This window comes from Maylandia zebra, linkage group LG15, assembly GCF_041146795.1.
Source record: "Maylandia zebra isolate NMK-2024a linkage group LG15, Mzebra_GT3a, whole genome shotgun sequence".
Taxonomy (NCBI): Eukaryota; Metazoa; Chordata; class Actinopteri; order Cichliformes; family Cichlidae; genus Maylandia; species Maylandia zebra.
The window spans coordinates 29,623,563-29,644,323 of NC_135181.1; the positions used below are offsets into that span (position 1 = coordinate 29,623,563).

General features: G+C 43.4%; 1 protein-coding gene across 1 annotated transcript; it reads left to right on the plus strand.

The window, feature by feature from the left end:
- Positions 1-14,670: 14,670 nt before the first annotated feature.
- On the plus strand, positions 14,671-16,475 carry LOC143412551 (uncharacterized). Its single transcript, XM_076873593.1, has 4 exons — positions 14,671-15,050; positions 15,285-15,567; positions 15,749-16,188; positions 16,445-16,475. The coding sequence occupies exons 1-4, from the start codon at positions 14,812-14,814 to the stop codon at positions 16,473-16,475; spliced, it is 993 nt and encodes a 330-aa protein (XP_076729708.1). The 5' UTR covers positions 14,671-14,811.
- Positions 16,476-20,761: the final 4,286 nt, after the last annotated feature.

Here is a 20,761-nt window from a genome sequence, read left to right on the forward strand (position 1 = left end):
TTCCACCCTAATTTACGAATAAATTCTTTACAAATCCTACCATGTGAATTCATGGATTTTTTTTTCACATTCTGTCTCTCACAGTTGAAGTGTACCTCTGGTGCAAATTACTGACCTCTGTCATCATTTTAAGTGGGGGAACTTGCACAATCGGTGGCTGACTAAATACTTTTTTGTCCCACTGTATATATCTTTTCCATATGGGTAGTTAGTAGAGTTGCCAACCACCTTTTAAAAAACGGAATCGTCCCATATTCAGAGAAAATATTACATGTTTCGTGTTGACGTGAAAAGGAGCTCAGTTTGTCCCGTACTTCAGCTAGAATGAAAAAAGACACAAAGCTGGAGTTATTCTGTGTCTTTACGCTGTCAGCTGCCTCTTCTTCTCTCATTCAATCATGAAACTGATCAATGATCAGCTGATCGGTATTTCTGACGCAAGTCCCGTCTCTCGTTTGTTTATCTAATATATATATATATATATTTTAGGGGTGCAACGATACACAAAATTCACGGTTCGGTTCGATACTTCGGTGGCACGGTTCAATATTTTTTCGATACAAGAAAATGTTCATGCCTTTTTAATTTGTCATTTATTAAAATTATAAATATATATTTTAACTCAAAAGTACAGTTTTTAAATTTAATGTTGCTGAAACAACAAAATAATAAAAAAAAATAAATCTATCTGATCGAAAAATCACTCATTTTTGGAAAAGAGAGTTTATTACAGAGAAATGGCTCTTTCCAAAATGAAAGCTATACTATACGCTTCTTCTGGGGTATATTCTCAGCAGCATATTAAACATATCAGGTCCCCATAAGGAGAATCATGTGCTAATAGCTGTCTAAATGACTCGGATAAAGTTTGTAGCATTCGTGCTTGTTGTTTTTGTCTGCTTCCACTTGTCTTTGCACTAGGATAATGTCGGCGTAAATGTGCAGTCATATTCGTTGTGTTCCCACTACTGCTGTCAGCGTTAATCTTGTTAAAATGACGTTAACACCATAACGTGGCAAATCTCCGTTAATGAGTTACCGTGGATCCCCCCGTGCGTGGGACTGGACAGCGTCAACACATTAACGAGCTAACTGCACTAATGCACTAGTTCCCACCAATGTAATTGAGCATTGCGTGGCACATCCGACATACTGTTTTACATTTGGCCATGACACGCTTACCATCAGGGTCATACTTCACATGAAAACCAAAATAGTTCCAAATGCCAGATCTGAATGAGGGTGGGGGAGGTTCAATTTCGGGTAGCGTTGAGGCAATTGCCATGTTGCAACGAGCTTAACTTCTGTCTCGCTAGCTTGCACTGCGCTCAGTGGATCTGCGCTTGACAGTGTAGCCTAGGCAGAGTAGTCGAACGCTGATCCACTGAGCTCTCAACACAGACAGCATCGTCAGAAGAAAAGTTGATGAAATAAATTTTGTATTGTTCGATACATATGCGTACCGAACCGAAAGCACTGTCTCGAACGGTTCAAAACCGATACATGTATTGTTGCACCCCTAATGCAACAATACATGTGTATACATATATATATATATATATATATATATATATATATATATATATAAACACCCAGGATCGCAAGTTCGATTCCTGCCTGGGGCGTCTGTATCCAGTAAGGGTCCTAAGGCTAGACCCCCTATGCTAAGCAAGCCTACCGCAGACATGAGCGAGATAGATAAATATGAAGGCATGCCGGCTCGGACGTCGCCCGGATCAACAAGGTCCGCGTCAGGTGTTGAGGAACCAGGGCACCCTGACGAAAAGTGGGCTACTGGAACAAGAAGGCATCGGTGGGCAAGAGACGAAAACAGGGCGTTGTTGGAATGCTACTACGCAAGTAACCCCGGCGGAAGGGGCTACATGAATAGGATATATATATATATATATATATATATACATATATATATATTTTTTTTAATTAAATAGAATAAACAATAAAATAAAATATACAGAGGTTGGCAATTGGACATGTGCAAAACAAGTGGCATTTATATACAGTATGGAGTGCATAATGTTGAAGTTCTGGTAAGTGAAGGTGAGGTGTCTATGAAGTGTTCAGCAGTCTGATGGCCTGATGGAAAAAGCTGTCTCTCAGGCTCTCAGTCTCAACGATCCTTGAGGGCCGCGTACTCAAAGACCGCTAAGGCCGGAAGTGCGAGGCTTGTGAAATGGGACGGTCTAGCCTCCGTTGCGCTGCCCAGGTTGCCTAGCAACCATGATACTAACAGCTAGAAACGTTTCATACAGCTTTGTTTGACAGAAATGAAGGAGAAAATCATTTGTTCATTTGTTTGTTTGTTTCTACATGAGCTTTGATCATTCTTTGTAAGATTAAGCTCAGCTATTGAACGGCGTATATTTTAAAGTAAAGGCTTTAAAACCAAGTTAGTACAAACGTCACTAATGTCACATAACTTTGCCGACAAGTGGCCAACAGTAATGTTTTAATGTTCTTCGTTATTAAACATTTGCACATAAATAAGTGACATAATTTTCAGTACTTACTTAAAGTTTACTCTTCGGGCGCCCCTCATCCGCTGTTATTTTTTGGCAAAATTATCCACACCCACCGCCACGTCCTTAAAATTCAGGGAAATGAAGGACGCATTTGAGGGCCGCATTTTGAGCAGCCTTTGAATTGGGACAGCCTTCGTCATGTCGATGTGACGTAATCGGCCTTAAGGCTGCAGACCCTGAATTGGGATACAGCCTCAGTCTGCTGGTTCGGGACCGGATACTGCAGAACCCCCTTCCTGATGGAAGTAGTCTGAACTAGCGGTGGGCGGATCGATCGGCCTGGTGATATCAATTCTTTACTTTGAGTTCTGCTCATTTACAACGCTGTGCTTTCGGCAAAAACGAAACAACCAGGTTGCTGGACTCACCGCTCCTGTGTCAGCTGAGAGCAGGCACACTTTGCTCCCTCTCACCCACTCTTATGTTTCGGTGTTGCACTGACACGTCACGTGACTTAGACACTTTGGGGGTCGTTAAGTTGTTTACATATTAATTATATTTTTTTGAGGTTTTTTTGTTGTTGAGAATTTTAATTGTAATTTTTGTATTAGTTCATCAACAGTATTTGTTTTAATTTGTTTACTGGTTTGCGTGCACTTAAGATTTAAAAAAAAAGATCGCCACCACAGCAGACCCGATGGCATTTTCATGCTTCGCAGCATCATTTATTCTTACAATAATCACACGGTTGTTGTAACAGTACATTCAACGGCTTCAGCTCTCCTGCTGGCAGCCATACACATCACCACCACTGTTACGGCTGTGGCCATAAGAACACTGTGTGGGGTGTTTTGTTCTGTGTCTCTTTACTGTGCTTAGGACCTGTCACTACCCGATCCGTACCGGAAACCCGATCGGTACCCCGCATGCGCAAATCTTACGTCACTTCCTCTCTTTGCCAACATTGCGACATTCATTATATTTGAATGATACGGTTAGCGCCCAGTTAGCTCCTAGCATTTCTCAGCAGCTCTGCCTCCTTTTTGACTACCGGGACATTTAAACAATGAATAATCCGTATCCGCAACAAATTTTTGCTTTTCTCCTCAACAGAGAGCGTCCCCCGATTGAACAACAGTGCCGTAAAATAAGAAGAATGGTGCCTAATGACAGAGTTAATAATACAGACTTTATAATATGTCACGTGAAGATTCAGCAGCCAGATGAAGTGTTTACTGGCAATTGACAGTGATAGCGGACATCATCATCACTATTCCAACAATCCTCTCCACACAGACAAGCATAAACACACTCGATTATCACTAAATCAAATTTAACACACGTTTGTAATGACGCTAATTCAGTTTACAATAGGGTTCATTCGCTCAGTCAGCAGGTGGCGGTATCCTCGTACACTGTGGAGTACACTGCCATTAAATGAACAGAAGAAGATGAAAACCCCTGCACATGCGCGGTACGGATCGGGTAGACCCGATTTGTACAGTCCGACTTTGCACATGTGCAGTTAGGATCGGGAGTCCCGATCTTTCGCTATCTTTTTATTTTTTTTGTTTTTGTCTACATTATATTAAATGTTTCATTATCGGAAACATTTTAAGAGATACTTGTTATTCTTAACATCTTAACAGATACTCTGACCTGTAACTATCGTAAAATGCTTCGACCGGAAGTAGACACCTCTCGTGCATGCGGGGTACCGATCGGGTTTCCGGTACGGATCGGGTAGTGACAGGACTCTTTGCAGGTCCCTCCCCTAATGAAGAGTAGTGAGCAGCTGATTGGACCGTGGAACACGTGACCGTGTTCAAAAAGCCGCTCTGACAGCTCCCACCGGAGAGAGAGAGAGAGGAGCGAGTGAGCGAGCAGTTTGACAGCTGACTTAGTGCTTAGGCACCCTTAAGCTGAAGCGAAAGGGGCGAGCCGCCTTTTTCTTTGGAACAGTTTTCTCCTGTTTTCCGGGTTAGGGAGCGAGGGTAAGTACTGTCATTTGTTTGTTCTGTGTCTTTCTTAGGGTTTAGTTAGTTTTCTCTGGTGGGACTTAGTTGGTTTTGTTTATTATTTTCGCCTGGGTTCATCCTGGAGCTATGCCTCATTACCTTCAATAAAATCACCTTTTTTACTCAACAACTGGTTTTGGATGTTTGGCTTGGGAACCAGGGCGGGTATTTGTCTCTCTCTCCTCCAACCTTATGTGCGTCTCTACACGCCTAGACTCGAGGTGTACCATAAATGGGGGCTCGTCTCTTTTCGTTCGTGTGATTGGTTCGTTTCCTTTTTGCATTTGCGGTGGGGGGGAAACGTCGTGGAGGGTGTGGGAAGACAGAGAGTTTCATTCGTCTATGCGGTAGGCGCGAGTTTTGCGGCTCTGGAGTGCGCGGATGCGGTTAGTTGTCTGCAGAGTTGTGTTTTTCTTTTTTGCTTTGCTCGTGATGTCGTTTGACATGGATGATTTTGCGCAACAGCCCCGGTTAGCTCCTTTTCGACTAATGTCCCGGTAGTCGAAAAGGAGGCAGAGCTGCACAAAAGCAGTGGTGCATAAAAGCAGATTTGTTAGTAGTGTCTAATTTATTCAATGTGGATGTTCCCTTGCATTCTAAGAAGGCGGAAATTAAGCAATGTTTGATAGAGAAACTAGTGGACAGGGGAGTGTTTGGCAGGCAGAAAACTTCGCCGAGTGGGTCTGGGAGTTTGGAGACGGCAGTGGGGGCGGAAGCTGCTGCGGCCGTCCCGAAACCATCCAAGGGGTGGATGACGTCGGGGGTGAAAGCTCCCGTCGCTGTTCAACCTCCTAAATTTGACCCGACTGGCCAGGTTGCGGCGGGTTTGGTGACGGAAGATCTCAAGCTTGCCCTTCACTTGAAGGAGGTGGAGCTGGAGGCTAAGGCTAAGGAAGTCGAGCTCATGCATCTCCGCATACGAGCTATGGAGCTGGATCCTTCTCGAGCGAAAGACGCTGTTCCCGTCCCTGTAAGTACACTCCCCGACACTTCCATCGTAGACCAGTTTAACGCTAGCAAGCAGATTGTTTTGGTACCTCCTTTTAGGGAGGGAGAGGTTGATTCTTATTTCACTGCTTTTGAGCGCATCGCAACCACTTTAAAACGGCCAAAGGATGTCTGGAGTCTGTTGTTGCACTGCAACTTAGTAAGAAGAGCGCAGGAGGTTTGTGCGAGTTTTTCCATTGCTGACAGTCTGGATTATGAGATTGTCAAATCCACTATTTTGCGGGCTTATGAATTAGACCCCGGGGCGTATCGGCAAAAGTTTCGTGCCTGTAGCAAGTTTGACAGTCAACCTTATGTCCGTCTCTACACGCCTAGACTAGGGGCATAACAACCACCAAACCTGCAGCAGCATCGCAGAACATGCCTCCCTCGCCCGCTTCACCTCACCCCGAGAGCAGGCGAGGGAATCGGCCCGGACCATCGGCGCCCCATGCCCCCGCCAGAGTGGAAGTGTCCACTCTGGCGGTCGCCCGCACCTCCAGCGGAAGCCCCGGAGCTGGCCTGATGGCCACCCATATGGGAAACAGCGGGGCGCAGCAGGCGTGGAAGTGAGCTGGGGCTCACGGGCAACTGGGCAGACGGCCGGCACGCAGGACTATGCAGCCTGCGTGCGGAAGTGGACAGCACGCCGCCCTGTGGCAGAACCCCCGTGCACCTCGACCTCCGTCTCCAGCTTGGCAGGTCCTGCTGGCACGCCAGCCTCCGGCTCACCCCGAGCCGCGCGCTGTCCACACGGTTGCTGTAACAGTAGCCTACATTCAATGGCTGCAGCCCTCCTGCTGCAACAACAACACCAAAAACAAGAACAGCACAAGCAGCGCACAGTTTTAAGCCGGCGAGCCATCATTGTAGATGCAGTGAAGGTGAGTCCATCTCACCTGCAGCGGCATGGCAGACCACGAGATGCCACATTAATAAAACATTTTTTATTTAATTATAAATAAATTATTTCTCCTAATTATGTCCTGGGTTTTAACTAATTAATAATACCAAAGGAAACATCACAAAAAACACTTAAGGTTATGAAAATTAATTGCGATTTAGCAATTCAATTAGGCATCCGCCTTATTTATTGAAAAGTATCGGTATTGGTATCGGTGATACTGGCCCGAATTTACTTGGTATCAGATCGATACCAAAATATGCAGTATCGCACACCACTAGTCTGAACAGTTTATGGCTGGGGTGACTGGATTCCTTGATCCTCCCCGCTTTCCTCAGGCACCACTTCCTGTAGATGTCCTGGAGGGAGGGAAGCTCATCTCCAATTATCCGTTCAGAACACTGCACTACTCTCTGGAGAGCTTTGCGTTTGTAAGCGGTGCTGTTGCCATACCAGGTGGTGATGCATCCAGTGAGGATGCTCTCAATGGCACAGCGATAGAAGGTCCTGAGGATGCGGGGGCTCATGCCGAATCTTTTCAGTCTCCTGAGAAAGAAGAGGTGCTGTTGCGACTTCTTCGCTGTCTTGTTTATGTGTCCTGACCACGTAAGATCCTCAGCCAGATGTACACTGAGTTTAATAAACTCAGCCGTCTGCTCTTTGCTATCTAAAATATAACAGGACACTGGCGTAAATTCTCAATCATCTCAGACTTCTGTTTAATCAGTTTTCCGTTTGATGTTTATTCAGCTGTACTCTCAGCCAAACCAATTTACTCAGGAACAAATAAAACACTGACAAAAGCCAAAAAAGAAAATTTTTAAGTTATCTAAGTGACTTATATATCATGTTTAACCTGAGTAGCGAAAAACCGCGGGGATCTGGAAACGATGTGCCGGGTGTCCAGTGTTCTCGCCGGCTCTAGTGAGCCTCGACCTCCTGGTCAGCTTCAAACTGGTGGGTAACAGACGTCTACGAAACACTTTTGCAAATATGTGATCTCTTGATAAACCGAGCAGATATTTGAAATTTACACATCTACAGTCTCGCCTGAAAATATCTGGTGACCCAGAAAGAGTAGTATGAGGAATATTAAACTAAGTAGCTGCCGCCATTGCTGGAAACTGGAATTGGCTGGGCTGCACTATGAATTCTGGGATAGGTTGGGCCACGAAGGATACACCCGACCCATCCTACAAATTGGGGGAGATGAAAGACACATTTGTCATGTGCCATGTTTCTTTATATTTTCTGGCTCCTCCCTTTAGAATGTTTGTGAGTGTGTGTAGCTCTTTCTCCTCACTTCAAAAACTCTTGTGTATGTGTTGGCTGTTGTGACCAGTGTTGCCAATTTAGCAACTTTGTTACTATATTTAGCAAGTTTTCAGACCCCCTTAGCGCCTTCTTTTCTAAAAAGCAACTAGTGACAAATCTGGCGACTTTTTCTGGTGTTGTTGGAGACTAATGATGACTTTTTGACATGAACACATGTATCGCTCTTACTCTATTTGTGACCCGTGGTAGGTACCTATTTAAAATAGGACAAAGCCGTAGGCGCACAGTCAGTTAAGAAGAGTTTAATCTTTAATACAAAATAAAAGTAACAGTGTAACAGCGGCACCTAAAAACAATTAAAAAGCTTTACCTTATTAAAAATGATAAAACTGTATGATTGCCCGTGAGACAGGACAAGCGCTGCGGGGAACCGTTTAAGAACAAATCGACATAGCACACAGGTTAAAAAGGGAGGGCAACTCACACATGACCCCAAATGGGCAAAACACTATAGAAAAAAACCCCCAAAATCTTCAGTGCCGTCTTCACTCAGGCCCACCGCTGTGCATGCAAAAGCGGCAAGACAAAAAAAGGATTTGTTTTCCCTGCAGCGCCTTCACCGTTCGCGACAATATATATATAAAAAAGGGGTTAAAATACTAAAAGAATCAATATCTGTGGTGCCTACTGATACAGAAAAAATTAAAACAAAAAAACAAAACAATCGACAGCTGCAGCAGTCAGTCTGTCGACTTACTTTTATTAATCCTTTATTTATCCAGGTAAAAATCTCATTGAGATTAAAAATCTCATTTACAAGAGAGACCTGGCATCATAGCAACAAAAGTCACATACCACATAGGTATATAACATTTAAAACAAATACAATATCCCATACAAACATGTGTAAAATATACAATAACAGATCAAATTAAGAGTACATTAAAAACAATCACACTGAGTAAAAGAGCTGTTCTCTCGTTCCTTTAAGACAGACTAAAACTCTCCCAAGGTAACCAATTCTGATAATTTCAGTTCCTTCTGCAGATTATTCCAGGAAGCAGGGGCAGCGTATTTAAAAGCCCTTTTCCCCAATTCTGTTCTGATTTTTGGGACAATCAATTGAATGATTTTGTTCGAACGAAGGTTGTATTGGTTGTGGTTTTTACACATATAAATACCAGTTTAAAACAAATTAAAACACACTGATGTGTCGGGTCCTTTGCCCGCAGCCAGAAATCCACCTGGCAAAGCAGCAGCTCGGTACTCTGTGAATAAAAGGCAGGAGATCACTTAGCTGGACAGTAAAACACAGGAATATTCCTCAACTGAATTGGTTTTGTCACCTGTCCACAAGTTCGTGTCACACCCTAATAAATGTGGGTCAGTCGTGCCAAAGCGCTCACAGGCGGCAGGTAGTCCTCATGCAGCAGTCGCCCCCAGCTGATGTCTGAGCAGGAGATATTCACCCCTATGCATACAAACTGCAAATGAATCACGCATGAGCGAAGCCGCTGCTTTTACTGCTCTTTTACTATTACTTTTTATGGATCACAAGGTATAAAACTACGCACACACACACACACACACACACACACACACACACACACACACACACACACACACACACACACACAAAACTCCACTAGAGTGCCTATTTCTGGTCACTTTTGCTGGTCGCAAGTCCGGATAAAGGAGGAGGGTTGGAATTGTGACATTACAAAAGCAATAATTGCTAAAAGAAATTTTATTTGTAGTTCTAAGTGTATTCTAAATGCTTTTAGGGTGTTTTTACTCACTTTATGTCTCTTCCATGATGTTATTTCTCTCTCCTACAGCATCTGTTACAATTACATAGGCATGACTAATTACGCAAATTAGGCGATGACGTCATTTAGCGACTTCTAGAGACTTTTAGGACAGCCAATAGTGATTTTCCTTACTGAGGAGTTGGCAACACTGATTGAGACAAGTGGGACTGCTGATTGGCTGGTTTGAAAAAGTTCCTGAATGTGGATTGATTGGTTGGATGGATAGCAGTCTTTTAGCCTCAAGACATCCACCTCGCCCTCTCCTTGCCTCGTCTTCAATTCAATTCAGTTTTATTTATATAGCACCAAATCACATCAACAGTCACCTTATATTTATTGTACGGTAAAGACCCTACAATAATAGAGAGAAAACCCCAACAATCAGATGACCCCCTATTAGAAAATACTTTGTGACAATGGGAAGGAAAAACTCAATTTTAACAGGAAGAACTCCTACCGCCATCTTTGGGGTAGGGAGAGGGAGACAGGCAACCCGTTCTCACTCCCAAAGCGTAACATTTTACGCTAGGTGACAAATCGTCACCATATTACGTTTTCGGCTACCCACCACGTTCCTAAATGAGAGCTTAGAAACACGCTATTTAACATCATTAAAGTCCTGGTTAAGGTCAGGAATAAGGTTATGGTCAGGGCTAGGGATAAGGTTAGGTTTAGGGCTGGAATACAGGGCTGGAACGCCTATTACCGCGGGAGCGTCATTGCACTGGATTCCAGCCATAACCCGCCACGTACCATAAGAACGCCGAAGGTCCTTTCACATTCCTCAGGAACGCCGCGGGACGTGACAAAACGTCGACATGTTACGCCTCGGGAGTGAGAACGCTCTGAGACAGGACAAAATACATGCAACACCCAACAAAGCAGCCAACACAGAGCCAGACATTTGTTAGTAGCATTCAGTGTTTGTGTGTAAAGCCTGAATAGAAGGGAATTTTGAAAGCTGAGTTGTACTCCAGATATATTTCTTATTACATGAAAGCATTTTGTAGATAGTCTTTGTAAATAGTGATCCGTAAATACCACTCTACATATGGAACACCTTGTAGCAGTTCGGTAGTAGTGAGAAGCCTTTTTTGTTTGTTGGTTAGAAGCCTAGTTTAAAGAACTGTCATTTCTTTGCCTTTTATTTTCTGTTAGGGAAAACAGGGATCATTAGAAATTGTTTTGTTCTTTTGGCATTGCTCCCCTTTGAAGCCAAAAAAAACTGCTGCTCAGTAGTTTTGTTCAGTGCTGCTGGGCTTTCCCTAGGAGTGGCTGGCGTGGAGGACTCGAAACTCATGTTATGTCTCAGTTACTGCTAGACAAGGTTATAAATGACTGTAGCTACTACTGCCTCTCATTTGTGCATTGGATGGCTGATGAAAAATATGGAACTTTTTTAACATGTACGTAAAGCGCTTTTGTATGATGTTTTTATGTAAAGGGAAAATCCCTGATTAATTTAATAAAGGTTTTTATCCACTTGACCTTTTGATCATTGCTGCTTACTTTGTTTTTGAAATTTTTGGATGTTTGTTTGGAAAAGTTGGTTCAAGAACTTGGGAGAGCTTTACAAGGGCTTTAGTGACTAGTGTCAGTGCTTTAAGAGTGACTACCTACACACGAATGGTAAATGGCCTGTATTTATATAGCGCTTTACTAGTACCTAAGGACCCCAAAGCGCTTTACATATCCAGTCATCCACCCATTCACACACGCATTCACACACTGGTGATGGCAAGCTACATTGTAGCCACAGCCACCCTGGGGCGCACTGACAGAGGCGAGGCTGCCGGACACTGGCGCCACCGGGCCCTCTGACCACCACCAGTAGGCAACGGGTGAAGTGTCTTGCCCAAGGACACAACGACCGAGACTGTCCAAGCCGAAGCTCGAACCGGCAACCTTCCGATTAGGAAGGTTGCCGGTTGTAATCCAAGGCGAACTCCCAAGGCGAACTCCCAACTCTTGAGCCACGATCGCCCGTAGATGATCTGATATCGTCGTGTTGGTGTTGTTACCAGATCATCATGAAAATGTTGTTCCAGGTTCAACATCGCAAGTGACCAATCACATTGTTGTGACGTTATTCTTTTGCGCGCCAAGCCATTCGTGCATTTATGAAATTCCAATGTTGCAAGGACAATATCAATTCTGCTTACCGTTTATTAAAGGGTTATGGTTAGGTTTAGGGTTAGGGTCCGTTGATCGGCAGACAGAAGCGGTTTCTCGCAGCTTAAACTTAGAGTCCCCCGAGAGCAGCCATTTGGCTTTTCTACCTTTAAAACCCGCCTTCCAGCCAAATGGCTGGTAGGTGTTTAGCTAGGCTTTAGCTTCAGCCAAGTGGAAGCTAAATTGGCTAGTCATTCATATGTAAATTAGGTTGTTACCTGAGAATTCTGGAGGGGAGTGGGGGTGTGTGAATGAGGGGGTGGGGGAGCTGCTAAAAGCTGTGAACTTCCTTTTGTGTTTGTCTTGATGCATTCTCAATCATTCAGGGAAATAAACCTTCAAAAGTCACCAACTTGGAGTGTTTCAGTTTGCCATCTTAGGGAGAAATCAACACACATGGGTGTATTTCCTTTGTTGCTGAGATTTATTGCTAAAAACAGTACAAAAAACCAACCATTTGTACACATATTTACAAATAATAATAAAAAGTGAGTGAGTACATTTCAACATTTTCAGCAATCACTCACAATCCTGGCACTGCCATGGTATCTGTAGTCTGCATTTACCACATGTGTATCTGTAGCAGTGAACACATCGCACAGTGGCATGATTGTTCTTGCATTTGTGTTTGACCTGACACATGGCTCTTTTTCCAGGGCTAGGTGTGGAGGGTTGTGTCCGAAGCAACTGTTCTTTTCTTGCCTTCTTCCCAGCTTCCCAACACTACCAAAAGGAAGCCAAACACTGTCACCCTTTACAACAAAACAAAGTGTGGCGTGGATGTGATGGACCAGATGCTTCGGGAGTACACTGTCCGCAGAGGAACACGGCGCTGGCCAGTTGCCGTGTTTTACAACATGATTGACATGGCAGCACTGAATGCACATGTGCTGTATCAAGCATGCACCGGGACGAAGGAAAGACGGGTGGACTTCCTGGTGGAGCTTGCAAGAGAGTTGGCTCACTCTCATGTAGTTGAAATGTACTCACTCACTTTTTATTATTATTTGTAAATATGTGTACAAATGGTTGGTTTTTTGTACTGTTTTTATCAATAAATCTCAGCAACAAAGGAAATACACCCATGTGTGTTGATTTCTCCCTAAGATGGCAAACTGAAACACTCCAAGTTGGTGACTTTTGGAGATTTATTTCCCTGGATGATTGAGAATGCATCAAGACGAACACAAAAGGAAGTTCACAGCTTTTAGCAGCTCCCCCACCCGCTCATTCACACACCCCCACTCCCCTCCAGAATTCCCAGATAACAACCTAATTTACATATGAATGACTAGACAATTTAGCTTCCACTTGGCTGAATCTAAAGCCTAGCTAAAAGCCTACCAGCTATTTGGCTGGAAGGCGGGTTTTAAAGGTAGAAAGGTAGAAGGCAGGGCACTGCTGCTCTCGGGGGACTCTAAGTGTTAAGTACAGTCTTTGGTTTTACGGCGTTTTTTCCTGAAGTCGCAAAAGTATGACGTCACAACATTCTGATTGGTCACTTGCAATGTTGATCCTGGAACAACATTTAGTATGATGATCTGGGAACAACTCCAACACGACAATATCATATCATGCACCTACACACATCTTCAGGAAGTGGGGTAGAACTGTCACATTCCTGATATCAAACCACTCTGGAAGCATAGATAACGACAGAAGCATCTTACATAGGCTATGGAGAAAAAGGATTGGATTGTTGTACCGGGGTCCAAAGTCCTGGTTTCACATGAAAGTGAATTTTACATTTCTTTTGTAACTCGGCTCCTTTTGTCTGGAGGAAGAATGGAGAGGCTTTGAAGTTCAGTGTGAAGGTTCTGTAGTCTGTGATGACTATGATGATTATTTGTTGGCCCACAGTGTTTTATCAAGTCAGCATAGCATCAACCAGGACTTTTTTTAGAGGAAGATCAGAAACAACCTGGGCTTCAATAACAGCTCAGCAGTGCCAGAAGCTCATCATTTTAATACAATATAGATGCAGTTATTCACTGTAAAGGAGCCCTAACCAAATGCCGAATATGTAAATGAAGGTACTCTTCAGAAGAAAAGATTTTTTTTGCAATCTTGGAAATAGAAAAAAGAGAGATATAATCCCTGATGTGTCAATAGATTAATAAAACTCACTGTAACCCACTCTGCAACACATAACAAAGATTTACCAGTACCGATGCTCTCCCAAATAACCAGAGACTTTGTTTTTAAATGGTAATTGCTTGGCATCCAGTCACAGGCTAAATGGAATGTGGTCAATGTGTGGCCTTTAATTAAGCCCTTCCACAGGGGAGAATTTACTGCTTTGGAAGGAGAAAAGAATACGTACATGGTATTTTCCCCACCCACTTAGGCCAGTAAGTCATAAAGCATGTATGCTGTGGGTACACAAGGGAATTCCTGCTTTACTGATGCATACAACAGCATTAACATAATGCACTATATCTCCAATAGGATGACACAGAGTGGCTAAATTTGAAAAGACCTTGCCTCAAAGGGCAACACATATGATATGATACAAATATGTCTTGTGCCCCATTTCTTTCTGACTCAGCTATGAGCTCTTTTTGTGATTAGATGAAGGTCTTTTCTGAGGGCTACTATGGATGAGCTGATAGTGTGTCACAATAGGCTAGGTTGTTCTTCTCAAGTCCTCAACAATAGTTTCTACTATGAAAATATTTTTGAAATGCCCCAAAATTCTAAGGAGATATTTTTCTTCAAACGTTTGCAGAGATTCGTGCTGGTCTAACGGGCAGGGACCGCCGTGTATCATTTACAGTTTTTGCCCGTTGCTTGAACACCATGAACCCATGCCTAGACTAAAGTAACACAAGTTGAAGCTTTTGTTACCATACCTCAAACACATGTACCCCTACCTTAAACAAAAGCGGTGCTTTGCACCCCAGTTCCAATTATGCAACACACCTACTCCTTTATGCAACACACATGGTCCTGCATGCTACACTCCATTTCATACATAAGACACTTCGCTCACAAAATGAAATTTCAGGGTGCCATTTGGAAAACACATGTATCCAAAATACAAAACACATCGGGTAATTGCAACCACTCAAATACACACCTGAAGGCACTTACTTGCAAAACCGAACACCAATTAGCCAACTACAAAAAGCCCTCAGCATAGCCATTTCAAGAACTTTGCAAGCATGGATGGAGGGAGAGCAAGAGGAAGAGGAAGAGGAAGAGGTAGAGGAGGAGGAGGAAGAGGAGGAGGAGGCCGAAGAGGCCATGCACGGACCCATATTTCTGATGAAATAAGAGCAACTTTGGTGGACCATGTCATCAACCATGGCCTGACTATGAGGGAAGCTGGGCAGAGAGTCCACCCACATCTAAGCCGCTTCACAGTGGCATCTGTAATACGAACATTCCGACTAGAAAACAGGTATGTCTTCACCTCCATACCTTCTGCTCTACTCAGATGGTTTTATAGCACTGTTCTACAGTATATCACATTACCATATCAAGTGTACGGGGTGCTAATGCTCCTTTTGCAGCCAAAGTGGCTGATTCCTTATATTGAAGTACAGTGTTGTACAGTGGATGACACAGTACATACAGTAAAGTACTGTAAGAAAAATAAGCAAACCGATGACAATATGTCGTTGTATTTCTCCAGAATGACTCGAAGACCTTCTGGGGGAGGACGGCAACGCCTGTTCACACAACAGCAGGAACTTGCCGTTGTGGACCTAGTGAGGGCAGACAATGCCATCCGTCTCCACCAGCTACGACGGAAAATACTTGCAGACAGGCGAGTGTTCAGCAACATAGACCATGTGAGCATCACCACCATCAGACGCATCTTGGGTAAACACAGCATCACCATGAAGCAGCTCTACAGAGTCCCATTCGAGAGGAACAGTGACAGGGTCAAAGGACTTCGAGCTGAATATGTACGGGTACGTGTAACTGTCCCTTACATTTACAATAGAGTATTGGTGAAGTCCAGTAGCAGCTGAATATGTACCATATCAGTACCACTTGGATCTATTCTGAGAGCTACACAGGTACCTGTGTGATGGGGTGAGGGTGCTGTATGTGTAGCACTGTAGTACAGTGATATGTTCCCCTTTTTTTCAGAGAATCTTGGCCATGGATGGAGCTGCACAGCCTCATGAATACATTTTCATTGATGAAGCTGGATTCGACCTGAGCAAAACAAGACGACGGGGTCGTAATGTAATTGGCCAAAGGGCAATTGTGCACGTCCCAGGGCAGCGCGGGGGAAACATCACATTATGTGCCGCCATATGCCTTCGAGGGCTTCTGCACCATCATGCAATACTAGGTCCATACAATAGCCAGCACATACTCACATTTCTAGATGCTCTCCATGATATAGTTGTACAGAACAGACCAGATCAGCCCAGGTTTGTGGTGATATGGGATAATGTCAGTTTCCATCGGGCTGCTCTGGTCCAGGCCTGGTTCTCCAACCACAATCAATTTGAAGTGGTATACTTGCCCCCTTACTCACCATTTTTAAACCCTATAGAGGAATTTTTTTCGGCTTGGAGATGGCGTGTATATGACCGCCAACTACATTTCTCCCACAAAACGCTACGTCCAGATGAACAGAATCAACTTTTGGAGATGTGTCTTGTCATGTTTTCCTGTTTATTTTGAAAGTCCAGTTTTCATGTCGTTGTGTTTTAGTTTACATTTCCTGTGCATCGTTATGTTCATCCTAGTCAGCTGTTTCCTCATGTGTCTCCACTTCCCCTGATCACCTCATGTGTGTATTTCAGTCCTTTGTCTCTTACTGTTCATTGTCAGGATGTCTGCGAATTTCCCTCATGTCATCTAGTCACAGTCATAGTTTTACCTTTTGTTATCATGGTCAGTCATAGGTTCGTCATAGTTTATCATAGTTATGCTTGGTGTTTCATAGTTTCATGTTTTCAGCCGAAATAAAGGCTCGCCTTCAGTTTGCAAACCAGCTCCTTGCCTCCAGTGTCTGCTTTTGGGTCCGCTCCAACAAACACACCGACGCACCCCGCCGTGACAAAGATAATTATAGTTATTAATATTTTAGTAGAAGTAGTGGTATTTTTTTCCTAATTAGAGGAAGTGGTGTGAATTCCAGTCCATTTATAGATCTTTTGGGATGTTTTAGCATTATTTATACTCTTTGCTAGTGTTATTACATTCTGGAATTTATTATTTAAATTATGCTACTAGCAACCATTACTAGCCCCAATTTTGTATATCTGAGCTGAGTGTGTCAAAATAGGATAGGTTGTTTATCTCATATTGCTAAGATGTTATTGAAGCCCAGGTCACTTTTGATTTTTGGCTCAGATGTCCTTCCTCTGGACAATGCCCCACAGATTCTCTATGGGCTTCAGGTCATAGAGGCGGATTGGCTGGCCAGTCAAGCACTTGGTAGTAATTTTGACACATTTTTGTCTGTTTTATATTTGTCTATGTTTTACAGTTTTTGCCCGTTGCCTGAACACATTTTGCAAAACTTTGCTCATTGTGCCAAAACCCTAAACACAAGTAAACATGACACAACACTGGGAAATATACCATTCACATCTGCACCAAATTGAAACTCTACTCTCAAAACCTAAACTCTGCTATCAAAACCTAACATTCCTTTGTCAAAATGTAACTCTGTTGACAAAATGACACATACTTGCATCATATGCAAACACTTACAGAGCAGGAGGAACACACTAGTCTACTTTATATAAAGCACTGCAGTCTTTGATTTCCATTGTTCATTCAGAAGGCATATTTTCAGGAGACACATTTGCAAACAACCAAAAAAGCAAATAGACCTACTCAATATTGTACATTGCAGTACTATGAATTCAGATAAAGCAAAAAAAAAACAAAAACAAAAAAACCCCCATAATACAGTAATAGAAAAAACACTATACTGTAAACAAAAAATCATGACAATTGTGCATACGTGGGCTCATGGAGCCCGCCGTCTGTTGGGGTCTGGCCACAGGACCTCATCAACATCGCAAGCAATGTCTTCTCCCGCTAGGCACCGGGGAAAATATCCTCTTCCATGTCAAAACCATCCATGGATTGCTGTCACCTGAATGTCGCCGCAGGCCTGTTCCATTGCCTGCAGAAGAGGCATGCAGGCATGTAGTTGGCGGTCATATACACGCCATCTCCAAGCCGAAAAAAATTCCTCTATAGGGTTTAAAAATGGTGAGTAAGGGGGCAAGCATACCACTTCAAGTTGACTGTGGTTGGAGAACCAGGCCTGGACCAGAGCAGCCCGATGGAAACTGACATTATCCCATATCACCACAAACCTGGGCTGATCTGGTCTGTTCTGTACAACTATATCATGGAGAGCATCTAGAAATGTGAGTATGTGCTGGCTATTGTATGGACCTAGTATTGCATGATGGTGCAGAAGCCCTCGAAGGCATATGGCGGCACATAATGTGATGTTTCCCCCGCGCTGCCCTGGGACGTGCACAATTGCCCTTTGGCCAATTACATTACGACCCCGTCGTCTTGTTTTGCTCAGGTCGAATCCAGCTTCATCAATGAAAATGTATTCATGAGGCTGTGCAGCTCCATCCATGGCCAAGATTCTCTGAAAAAAAGGGGAACATATCACTGTACTACAGTGCTACACATACAGCACCCTCACCCCATCACACAGGTACCTGTGTAGCTCTCAGAATAGATCCAAGTGGTACTGATATGGTACATATTCAGCTGCTACTGGACTTCACCAATACTCTATTGTAAATGTAAGGGACAGTTACACGTACCCGTACATATTCAGCTCGAAGTCCTTTGACCCTGTCACTGTTCCTCTCGAATGGGACTCTGTAGAGCTGCTTCATGGTGATGCTGTGTTTACCCAAGATGCGTCTGATGGTGGTGATGCTCACATGGTCTATGTTGCTGAACACTCGCCTGTCTGCAAGTATTTTCCATCGTAGCTGGTGGAGACGGATGGCATTGTCTGCCCTCACTAGGTCCACAACAGCAAGTTCCTGCCGTTGCGTGAACAGGCGTTGCCGTCCTCCCCCAGAAGGTCTTCGAGTCATTCTAGAGAAATACAACCACATATTGTCATCGGTTTGCTTATTTTTCTTACAGTACTTCACTGTATATACTGTATCATCCACTGTACAACACTGTACTTCAATATAAGTAATCATGGTATGTTTCACAGAAACTACCACTTTGGCTGCAAAAGGAGCATTAGCACCCTGCAATACCCTGTACACTTGATATGGTAACTGTAGAACAGTACTATGAAAACCATCTGAGTAGAGTAGAAGGCAGTGAGATGAAGACAGACCTGTTTTCTAGTCGGAATTTTCTTATTACAGATGCCACTGTGAAGCGGCTTAGATGTGGGTGGACTCTCTGCCCAGCTTCCCTCATAGTCAGGCCGTGGTTGATGACATGGTCCACCAAAGTTGCTCTTATATCATCAGAAATATGGGTCCGTGCATGGCCTCTTTGACCCCCTCCTCCTCTTCCTCTTGCTCTCCCTCCATCCATGCTTGCAAAGTTCTTGAAATGGCTAAACTGAGGGCTTTTTGTGGTTGGCTAATTGGTGTTCAGTTTTGCAAGTAAGTGCCTTCAGGTGTATATTTGAGTGGTTGCAATTACCCGATGTGTTTTGTATTTTGGATACATGTGTTTTCCAAATGGCACCCTGAAATTTCATTTTTGAACGAAGTGTCTTATGTATGAAATAGAGTGTAGTATGCAGGACCATGTGTGTTGCATAATTGCAACCAGAGTGCAAAGCAGCACTTTTGTTTAAGGTATGGGTACATGTGTTTGGGGTATGGTAACAAAAGCTTCAAGTTGTGTTACTTTAGTCTAAGCATGGGTTTATAGTGTTCAAGCAACGAGCAAAAACTGTAAAATCTATCAGTTGAGCCCTTGGATCCAGGATTTGCTGAATTACATTATTTTCTGCTTCCACGATTACAACCATATTCTTCAAATTTGTCCCCTTGTTTCATGATGGTCCATCAGCCATCAGTGAATAACGGAAACATTTAATTATCCCAAACTGATGATCAGCATGCCAGTAGCAGAGTAGCAATTACAGTTTTTTCTGAATGCTTAAACCCTAACTGTGATTCCTGTAGCACAATCTCGAAAACTATTCAGACTTATAGCAAAACCACTCACTGAGTTTGCAAAACTAAAAGCACAAAAACTGCTTTGCACTCAGTTTGCAATTTTGTAACACACACTTTGCAAAACTGTAGGCACAATTCACTGCACAACACTCAATTACCAAATTTCCAACACACTCCTAGCAAAAGTATACACATGTATGGCTATCATTAACACTAACTTGCCAACTGTCTGGCACACTTTCACATGTGAAAACTTTTCTAGATAATTAGTTCACTTTGCAATCAGCCTAAGCACTATAATACAGGTAAGCTGTGTGTGCGGAGTACAATGGAGGGAGCAGAAAGAGTGAGAAGTAGAGGAGGCCGAGGAAGAGGACGTGGAGGTGAAGAAGTAGGATGAAGAGGACGACAAGGACAAGGAGGAGCAAGAGGAAGACGAGGAGGGGGGAGAGGAAGATGAGGAGGGGGGAGAGGAAGGGTAGGAAGAGTAAGAAATAGAATTGCTGATGACATCAGAGCTACAATAGTGGACCATGTAATCAACCGTGGAATGACCCTGAGGGTAGCTGGCCAACGGGTCCAGCCTAACTCGAGCCGCTACACTGTAGCAAGTACCATAAGGACATCTTGAAATGAGAATCGGTTAGTACAGTCACTTCGCACAAAGATTTGTAGCACTGCCATATGCCAATGAGAAACACACCAATACCATTGATGTAAAAATACTGAAATTGTTACTTTACAGAATTGCTAGATGACCAGATGCTGGGGCAGAGGAAGCATGTTCACTGCAGACCAAGTAACCCATATAGTCATTATGGCGATTGCAAATAATCCTATTCTTGGAAATGAACACTTGTGTTTGTTTTGATGTGTTTGAATAAACACCAGTACTTGAAGTTTGGATCCCTCTATGCTTATGGATCTATGACAGAAGTATGAGCTCAAACTGACATAGCCTACCTTGTGCACAGAGAAAGCAAAAGCCAGATGTGTTTTG

Excerpts from the sequence above, each read along its gene's own strand:
- LOC143412551 (XM_076873593.1), top strand. The coding sequence starts at position 14,812 with ATGGATGGAGGGAGAGCAAGAGGAAGAGGAAGAGGAAGAGGTAGAGGA. Across the intron at positions 15,568-15,748 it reads TTCGAGCTGAATATGTACGG|AGAATCTTGGCCATGGATGG; the intron begins GTACGTGTAACT and ends CCTTTTTTTCAG. Across the intron at positions 16,189-16,444 it reads TTTTTTTCGGCTTGGAGATG|GATGTCTGCGAATTTCCCTC; the intron begins GCGTGTATATGA and ends GTTCATTGTCAG.